This window comes from Solanum lycopersicum, chromosome 10, assembly GCF_036512215.1.
Source record: "Solanum lycopersicum chromosome 10, SLM_r2.1".
In the NCBI taxonomy this organism is placed as follows: domain Eukaryota; kingdom Viridiplantae; phylum Streptophyta; class Magnoliopsida; order Solanales; family Solanaceae; genus Solanum; species Solanum lycopersicum.
Genome location: NC_090809.1, coordinates 4,751,103 through 4,761,735, shown reverse-complemented (window position 1 = coordinate 4,761,735; position 10,633 = coordinate 4,751,103). Strand labels below are relative to the sequence as shown.

The window sequence follows — 10,633 nt, the reverse complement described above, 5'->3', positions numbered from 1 at the left end:
TTCCTTCTTCTTCAACATATATGACTTCATATTAATGTTAAATTCAAAATAATTGAATAGTCAAAATTACTTTTACTACATTCTCTCTAGTCAATCAAAGCAAGTGAATATATGAGTTCATGTTAATGTTAAATTCAAAATAATTGAATAGTCAAGATTACTTTAATCACTATATTCCCACTAGTCAAACAAACCAAGTGAATGTATTGCATCATTAATGTTCAATTCAAAATAATTGAATACTCAACTCTTTTAGACCACTATAAATAGACTTTCTACAATATTCATTCATACATCACCAAGAAGTACTCAAAGAAAATATGACAAAAATTCTTTTAATTTTGTTTTCTCTAGCTCTAATTTTAAGCCAAACAAATGGAGTTATTCAATGTGGGACTGATGTTCTACCAAAAGTAAAACCTTGTGGAGGTTTTGTACTAGGTCAAGATCCAACACCTAGTAATGATTGTTGTGTTGGTTTGCAAGATTTGGCTAAAATAGCTGCTGCCTCACAATCAGACCGCAAAGACATTTGCATTTGCTTCAAAGCTCTAATGAAAGCTGGCCAAGTGAACTTTAAAAAAGCTAAACAACTTCCTGGACTATGCAAATTCACCAGTTTTATGCCAATTACACCTAATCCTGATTGCTCCAAGTAAGCACTTCTCTCCTTCTTATGTTACCTTGTATAGCCAGCAAAACCCATACGTCAATAAAATTACGTTGTATATTGTATATATAAATAGGTAATGTTTTAATTTTTTTATTTATATATGTATATATATTAATGTTGACATCTCGTGACACAGGGTGAAGAGTTAGGGCAATGGTTGAGGGGTAGCAAAAGTTCTCAATCGTTGTTAGTAGGTAAGGTATTTACTACTTTATATTTTGACACTCCTGAATTGAAATCTTAACTCCTACACTCTTTGTCTCTTCATTTTCTTTTTCTTTGTTTTTCTAAAATTCTTACTTGCATGGAAGACATGTGTCACATGAATACATGAATGAATTAGACTGAACTAATCAAAGTAAAATTCTGATCATGTTAGGACAATAGATTTTCCATATGTTTTGCATTCAATTGTTTTGGAAAATTTCATAATTTTAATAAAATATTATTTCGTCATAAATATTTTAAATACTTTTCTCTTTTTGCAACTTAGTTACATCTGTTTTTTCTTTTAAAAAAAACAATAGTTTTTTTTTACAAGAAAAAAAAATGTAAAGTGAGAAAATAAGAAATTTATCTAATGTTTGTAGGGGTAGATTGAAAAAAAAAGATAACTAAATTAACCTATAATATTATAAAATACCAAATAATTAGATTTTTTTTTAAAAAAATCTTCTTATGTTAATACTTTTTTAGAATAAATTAATTTTACTATCGTGATTTACCGTTTATTCTTGGATGTGTGATTTCAGGTTTATTCGAAGAAGTTGAAACAAAACCATCCAAAGGTAGAAGAAATGTAGTTTCTAGAAGAACGGCCAATAAAAACATTGTCAATTTTATTTACTGACAAAATTGACATCTTTGTTTTAATTAAATAATAGAAAATTCACTAAAAAAGTTATTTAACCTTTATTCAAACTGATTTTATTACCCTTATATTGAAATGGCAGTTTGGTGTATGAACACAACTTAGAAAATTGTAATTACTTTTAAGCTGGCTAAGTCATATCTTCTGCTTTCTTTGTATTGAAATTTGTTCTGAAAAAAATTCTTATCGCAACGCGTCCGGTAATACTACGTCTAAGAGCTCTTGGTGAAAATATTTGTGTCTTCTTGTTGCGGATTCATGATGAGAAGAGCTAAGATCCACATCTATTTTTTAGTTTCGTGCCAAGGCTGGGGTTGAGGGTTCAAGTCCCTACTTCCGCTCCTAGATTCGTCCTTTCAATTTTGTTTTAAAATTGTCAAAATTTTTGAAAAGATACATCATGAATATCTTCTTTAGAATGTACTTGGAGGTGAAGAAACATGAGCCAAAAATTGCAATATATTTTACTATACATTGATAAAACACACAAAAAGGATAGAGAGATATTGTGTAATTGGGTTTTTGATTTGTGATCTTGAAATATTGTGTAGTCTATTTTTTGCGAATATTTGTTTCATTGGTAGTTCTAATGTATCATGTACTTGATTTTAGATCGATACATTAGAGTGGGTTAGTTATTAAGTATAAGATACATATAGTTTTAGTTACTATAGAATGAATATTTAGTAGTAATTTGTACGAATGTATCATGGTCATTAATGTATATCAACTACGTGTGATACATATTAACCATTAATATGTGTCTGTATTGATTGTCAATCTAAAGTTTTGACTTCTTCTGAAGGTAGTAGAAGATTACAGCAATGCGTTGTGGAATGTATCATAAAAAATTGAAATATAAGAGTTAAAAAGATAAATATCATAATTTGATATATAATAAAGTAGTCAGCATTGTCAATGTTATGTATCATATACCTACTATTGAAATTGATACATAATGCTCTAGTTATAGAACATAATGATTTATGTATCAAGATTATTATTGGATAATAAATACATATATATAACCTTCTAAGCTAGATAAGACTGAACAAACATTGAAGATCCTAGATACATAGCACACAATTGATTTGTATTGTCTATATAACTTTTAAAATTTGAATAGAATTGAAGATATAGAACATGACATATATAAATGATACATTAAGTAGTTTTTATGTATCAAGTACATTTATATTGAGCAGGATAACATTATTCAAAGGATTCAACAATATTGGGGTTATGTATCAATACCTTAAATGTGAACATGATACATTGTATAAAACAAAGGCTATTGTGGTCATGATATATCAGAATAATAATAACACTAAGAAAGTCTAATTTAAGAATCAAAATAAATGAGATACACTGAAAATATGAGAAATGTGTGAAAGAAGGGTTGTATGAGAAATGACAAAAAATTAATTAGTGTGATCTCATAGTTAAAAATTCCCCTGATTTATTTTTTTGAGTGTATATGACTCAAAGTTTGCGAGTCCCCTATCCATTGTCACTTCAAACGAGCAATAACCTTGAATCTTTCAAAATAACTCGAAAACTAAAAGAGACTTGAAAGTAACTTGATATTATGTCTATAAAGCTCTTAACAATAAACTTTGAAATAATTGACTATCATACAACATATTCACATAAAATAGGTATATCACATAAGATACAAATAATGAATGCATTCTTATACAAATCTGTCTTGAGTGTTGGCTTATCTTAAGCAAATGCGCTAAATTCAAGGTTTTGGCTTCGCTCTACACTAGCTGACTAAGAGTGGTTTAGAAAAGACCTGGTTACCTGAGTCGGACAAACTTCGGGATGAAGTATAATAAACGACGTTGGATGACCACAAGCCAACTATTCGTTTACCACTTCAAAAAAAATTTAAAGGTGTTTTCTGAAGGAGAGTCGTGAAAAACCACATAACCGTCTTTGTCGTAATGCATTCTATTTGTCATTTGGCGAAAATTATGTAACGAGTGCAAAGACAATATGCATACAATAAAATGAATAATGAATAAATAATAACTACAATATACAAATAATCAACGAAATATTAAGAAAATACAAGGTATAACACAATAAAAGAAAAGTTTCCTCAATTTGAAAATATGAATTCATATTGCTTAAAACCTCTATATCCCCAGCAGAGTCGTCATTCTGTTTACATCCCTACTCTATTCAAATAGGGCGAAACATCGTGGTGACTCAAAAAATAATCAATGAACTCAATTTTAAAAAATTTAAAGAATGAATGAATTTTAAAGAAGTCGCCACCTAATTTTAGGGGAAAAAATTAGGAAATCAATTAAAATAATCAACAAAACCATTAGATTCTAGGTAAGAGTTCAGGTTATTTTAACGGAAAGGTATTAAACAACCTTCGAAATTCACAAATGTGGATCTCGACTAAATTCATTTTTATGCAAATTGAGAAGGAAAACTATAAACAAATATAATAGGCATGCAATATACACAATTAATAAAATAAAACAATAATAAGAAACAACCTAAGTTTGTCTATCGCCAATAATATACACAATAATAAATAAAATTACAATTCGAATAGCTTGGATGAAAAGCAACTCAATGTACCTATAAATACATTTAGTAAAAGAATTAGTACTAAACAAATATAAATAAAAATGAATAACTCGAATATTAACTTAAAAATAAAAACTCGTTTTATTAACATGGGAGGCCTTGAAAATCGACGATAATTTTATTCATTGACAATTTTGACAAATAAAAATATAAACTGTCACGACCCAAATCCGGGCCGCGACTGGCACCCACACTTACCCTCCTATGTGAGCGAACCAACCAATCTAACTTTAACATTTCAATATAATATCAATAGAAAGTAATGCGGAAGACTTAAACTCATTAAATAAAGACCAATTCATTAACTTCTAAAATTCAACATCTATTATTCCCCAAAATCTGGAAGTCATCATCACAAGAACATCTACGATCAAATGACTAAACTAAGAGTATTCTAAAAGCTAAAAATACATAAGAAGCTAGTCCATGCCGGAGGTTCAAGGCATCAAGACATGAAGGAGAAGATCCAGTCCAAGATAGAAGCGTTAGCTCACCCTGAAGATCCGGTGTGACGAAGACTGGCTTGAGTTACTGTTGAGTCGAAGATGACGGCACGTTTGCTGCACTCCACAAATAACAAGAAGAAAAACATAAAAGTAGGGGTCAGTACGAAACACGGGTACTGAGTAGATATCATCGGCCAACTCAAAATAGGGAACAGTATATATCAAATATTATCGTAAATCAACTATAAAACTCAACATGTAGCAACAACAAGTACTATAATCATCAATAAGTACCATCAAGTTCATCCATGAGGGCTCAAGCCTCAATGCCATACTCATTTGGGAATTAAGTTTATTAAGTTGAGTATATTATCATTTTTCAAGATTCATTATCTTTCTTCCTCTTGTGTCAGTACGTGACACTCCGATCCCCTAATTCTATGTGTCGGAACGTGACACTCCGATCCCCTACATGTGTCGGAACGTGACACTCCGATCCCCTACATGTGTCGGTACGTGACACTCTGATCCCCTACATGTGTCGGAACGTGACACTCCGATCCCCTACATGTGTCGGAACGTGACACTCCGATCCCCTACATGTGTCGGTACGTGACACTCCGATCCCCTAATTCTATGTGTCGGAACGTGACACTCCGATCCACTAATACTATGTGTCGGAACGTGACACTCCGATCCACTAATACTATGTGTCGGAACGTGACACTCCGATCCACTAATACTATGTGTCGGAACGTGACACTCCGATCCACTAATATCATTCTGTAAATCATAAAGCCTTCTCTATTCCAAGGCATCATCAATCCCATTACTTTAATTCATCAAGCCTTCTTCTATACCAAGGCATCATCATTAATAATGTATATTAAAGTTTCTTTTCAAGATTTGGGATTCAATATTTTCATCATGCTTATCTTATCACAATCACATAATCATATTCATACAAACATACCATTAAGCATATAGTAGGGTTTACAATACTACCAATACATATCATTCACTATTAAGAGTTTACTTATGAAGCATGAAAACCATAACCTACCTCCACCGAAGAATTAAATCAAGCAAGAATTTTCCCAAAGCTTTGTTTCTCCCTTCTCGTTCGATTCTCTCTCTCTCTCAACTTTCTATTTTCTTATTCAAACCCTCTTTCTTTTACCCTAATTAGTATATAATTAAGAATAAAAGATGGCAATAATACCCCACTAATTAACTTAGGGTTACCTCTTTTAACCCCCAAGAATTTGAGTTATTAATATAAACCCACGAACTTTATAATTAAGGCAAGAATAGTCAAAAACGTCCCTTAAAACTTAACCAGAAATCCGATCCAGACTGGGATTGCGCAACCTGTGACGGGCCGTCGTGCCTGCGACGGTCCGTCCTGCAGGTCGTCGCAAGGGTCAGAGAGTCAATTTCCACTGAACAATCTATGACGGTCCGTCACGCCTGTGACGGTCCGTCCTGCCATTCCGTCACGAAGTTCAGAGAGTCGATTTTCAGTACCCAATTTCAGATTTTCTAAGTGTTTTGAAACGAGACCCTGCGACGGTCCGTCGTGCCCATGACGGATCGTCGTTGGGTCCGTTGCCTCTGCCTGTTTTTCCAGAAATAAAATCTGCTGCTCAAAACGACTAAACAGGTCGTTACATAAACATAAACTAAATTTCCGTCTTTTACAATGTGGAGGGCTCCAAAATCGAGAAGAAATTTTCTTATTGGCCATTTTAGACTTGTAATATTAACACTAGTCGAAAGAAGGTAAAGTAATATATAATATAACAACAATATCCAAAATAAAACAAACAAATGAACAAATAAAGTCATAATAATATGACTCACTAGAAGTCTTTAGATAATGCATTAGGATCAATTTTAATAATCAAGACTAACCACATATGTCCAAATTGAAACAGTAACATCTAATATAAAATACAATCAAAATTCAAATCATTAATTAATAAATATACAAGGAAAATAAAATGAATAGTCAAGATTACTTTAATTGTTACACTCTCTGGTCAAACAAACCAAGTGAAGAATAGACTTCATATTAATGTTAAAGTCCAAAATCATTGAATACAAAACTCTTCTAAACCACTATAAAAAGGCTTTATACAATAGTCATTCATACATCTCTCACCAATACATCACCAAGAAGTAGTCAAAGAAAAAATGACAAAAATTCTTTTAACTTTGTTTTCTCTAGCTTTGGTTTTAGGCCAAACATATGGAAATATTCAATGTGGTACTGATGTTATACCAAAAGTAATGTCTTGTGGAGGTTTTATATTAGGTGATGATGCAAAACCTAGTCAAGCTTGTTGTGTTGGATTGCAAGATTTGGCTAAAACAGCTGCTGCCTCACAAACAGACCGCAAAGACATTTGCTTGTGTTTCAAAGCTGCAATGCAAGGTGCCAAAGTGAAATATGATAAAGCTAAACAACTTCCTGATCTATGTCACTTCACTCCATTTATGCCATTGGAACCTAATCCTGATTGCTCTAAGTAAGCATTTCTCACCCTTTAAATTTTAATGTTAGTATCCACAGTATCCTTTGTCGGAAAATTACATTCTATAACATGCGATAGTATCCTTTGTCGGAAAATTACATTATTTAACTTGTAACAGTACTTTTTGTCAAAAAAATTACATTATTTAACTTGCAACAGTACCCTTTGTCGAAAAATTACATTATATTTAATGTTGTATTTATTAGTATTATTTTTTTTAATCAATTTTATTATCTTGATTTACCCTTTATTTTTGGATGTGTGATTTCAGGGTTATTTAAAGAAGTAGAAGGAAAAGCATACACAATGTAGAAGAGATGTAGTCTTCTAAAAGAATGGCGATCCATGTTTTTCAATAAAATGTTGTCAATTTAATTTACTGAAAAAATTGTCAATCTCTATTTTTAATTATATAAATGATAGAAAATCACCTTTAAAAAATTATGTAGTCTTGCTATGTACTCTTATGAGCAGCTCTTGTAGTAGACATGTCAATGAATGGTCTTTTTTTTAATAATTTTTTGCCGTAAATTTTTATCAATCTTAATTTGAGACATGTTTAATATCTAATTTTTTTCATATGCTTCTTATGTTGGTTAATTATTTGTTAATTATTAAAATTTTATATCATTAACCTAGCTTATAGTCTCAATTTATATGACTCAATTTATTTCATTAGTCCAAAAAAGAACGATACATTTTTATATTTAGTTATTGATGGTGTAATATACCACAAATACAAAATATTACCGTTGAAAATAAAACGACAAAAAAATGAAATAATAATCTTTAGGTTGAGGGCGTATATCTTACTCTATTTAAGGAGATTCAAGTCCACTATGACATAATCTACATCGATCCAGCATTATCACTCTTGACTTATCCCCTTCAAGATACAACAGTCCAACAACATTGTACACTTAAACATCTCCCGATTAGTTGATGAGTCCAAATCTCCAGAACAAAAACACCTTTCTTCAACATATAATTACTCTCTTTGTATAGTAAATATAGTTGAAAACTTAGAATATTTTGTCTCGGCTTTCTCTTTCACTATAGTAACTCAATATACACAATCTAATACTAATACTCTTTTTCACTCTGTATTTCACTTCCTACTTGGGATACTTCATAAAGGAAGAAGCACCAGTATTCATTGGTGAAAAAACCTTCCATATAATCAATAAGTAGAATGAGGATAGTAATGTGGGTAGATGTTACTGAGTTAGAAGAAACTAATGGTCATATGAGTTGCAAGAAACTAATGATCATGAGAGTTACAAGAACTAATGGTCATATTAGTTACAAGACAGTAATGATCATGAGAGTTACAAGAAATAATGGTTATATAAGTAACAACAATCAATAGTCATCTACTATCACAATTTATACTCACTAACATATACACTTAATATTTTATTGTAATAATAAAATGCATACATACCAACTGTTTGTAATTAAATTTTAAAATGTTCAGTTTACCTTTTATTTTAAATAATATAAAGTCATAAAAATATCTGACTTATTTTAAATTATAAATTTTTCAAAATTTTCTTTCTTTCTTTCTCTCTTAAACTCCTTATTAAATTAAACTTAATTATATAAATTAAAATGGAGACAATAACGTATAACCCTCCTGGCCTATAGCTCACTAGCTAGCTCGTGTCTCTTAGCTCAACAACCACAATGTCTTAATGGTCTGAAAAAAATTCTCTCTCCTCGGTAGCTTAGCAATTGTATGTCTTAATTTGAAACATCACACAGAGATTTAACACATCACACATAAACAAAAAAGGAATAATGTTCTGTTGTTTCTTAAAATGGATTCGCATAATTTATTTAAGACATTTTAATTAAGAGTTGTGTTAGGTTTTGGTCCTTTTTCCTTTTTTTTTTTATGTGAACGAATAAAAATTTAAGGTTTTAAATTTCTCATTCTTTTCTTTGTGGATAAAATTAGCCCAAATTTAACTAGTCTACTTTTTTCCATAAGCTCAATATTATGGTGCATATATAAGACTTTCTTTTAGGTCTTATTTGAAGAATTATAAGAGTTTGAGATGAGTCATATAGACTGAAAAGTGAGGAAATACAGATTTTCGCACAAGTCATATCAAACATTTTCGAATCGCGATTTCCGCTTCGTTTTTTGTCTGATTGAGCTGATTTTTGGATAGCGTGTTCCTTTCAACTTAATCTTTGATTGGAAACTGAGAGAGGGTGTTTTGGAGTCTTGTAGCCCAGATTTTAGCTTGTCAAACAGTAGCTGGGATTTGGCTATTTTAACTCTTTTTTGTTTCTCTAGTTTTTGGTGCTATCTTGTAGTTGTATTGCTCATTGTTTGACACTTTGTTGATGACCATTTTGAAGGACACTTTTGTAATTCTTTTTTATTATAGTAGAGCTTTGGTCTGTGAGTTTTACTCTTCACATCAAAGAGGTTTTTCACGTTAAAATTTGGTGTTTCTTGTATTGATTTTCTTCCTTGGTTGATTAGTTTATTACCCAAACTATTTCATTCTTGTGTTATTTTGTCTTCTCTTGATTCAAATATAAGGGAGAATTTTGACTTAAATTTCTTCCGCTATCACCTATATCGTGCATATCTATTTTGTACTTATCTTTCTCAACAAGCTATACCTATTATCATTCAAAACGTATCTATTAAATACTTTTAAATAAGATAACATCATAAGTATATACACATCTAAGAATGAGCCTGAAGTTAGAAAAATCATAATTTGAACATAATTTTTTTTGTAAAAGTACTTAGCAGTTGTCTTCCGCAATTCATTTTTCTCAATTGGACTTCTCAATTCAATATCACAACTAGAACCCTCATCGCAAAATTCCTTTGTCACCATCCCTCGACTCACCCTTTTTCCATATTCATCAAAAATAAGAATCAAATCGCATCAAAAACAATTTCGACGAAACTCCACATTAATGCGATTTGAAATTATTTTCTTTGAGAATCACTAAAAAAAAATTGAATTTTAAAGAACTCACAACATAAAAGAATAAAAATATATCAACAAATTTGATTTGATATTTAAAAAAGAAAGTGAAATTGAAGGGTCAAAAATACCTCTAACTTTGATTTATTGTTTAAATTTACTCTCAACATTTAAAAAAAAGTCAATTTTACCCTTTTCGTTACTAATTTCACCAAATTTACCTCCATTAGGCGGATTGACCCAAATTGACCCGAATTTTTTTAAAAAAAACTATTTCTTATTTTAATCCAATAACTCAACCCCATTTAAAATAACCCGACCCATTCTCTCAAATCTTCTATTCCCATCTACCCATTCTCCCAAATTTTCTTCATTCTCTCCCTCAGAAGCTAAGCCTAAGAACAAATTGATGAGTTGAAGAAAAGACAACCTAGTTTCTCCATCAGAATTCGTACTCAATGTGTCAAATAGGGATAGACACGCTGATGGAATCCTGAAGTGAGGTCCATTACGTTGCCTTGGTTAACAAACATGGT

At 31.0% G+C, this 10,633-nt stretch overlaps 1 protein-coding gene and 1 long non-coding RNA gene across 2 annotated transcripts; both read left to right on the top strand.

Annotated features, from left to right (window-relative positions):
- The first annotated feature begins 292 nt into the window (after positions 1 to 292).
- LOC101245504 (uncharacterized) lies at positions 293 to 1,589 on the top strand. The gene is made up of 3 exons (XR_743366.4): positions 293 to 655; positions 810 to 867; positions 1,426 to 1,589. It is a non-coding gene; the product is annotated as an uncharacterized lncRNA (long non-coding RNA).
- Positions 1,590 to 6,799: 5,210 nt separating this feature from the next.
- Positions 6,800 to 7,138, top strand: LOC101255633 (non-specific lipid-transfer protein C, cotyledon-specific isoform-like). The gene has a single exon (XM_004248006.5). The coding sequence runs from the start codon at positions 6,800 to 6,802 to the stop codon at positions 7,136 to 7,138; it is 339 nt and encodes a 112-aa protein (XP_004248054.3).
- Positions 7,139 to 10,633: the final 3,495 nt, after the last annotated feature.

Excerpts from the sequence above, each read along its gene's own strand:
- LOC101255633 (XM_004248006.5), top strand. The coding sequence starts at position 6,800 with ATGACAAAAATTCTTTTAACTTTGTTTTCTCTAGCTTTGGTTTTAGGC.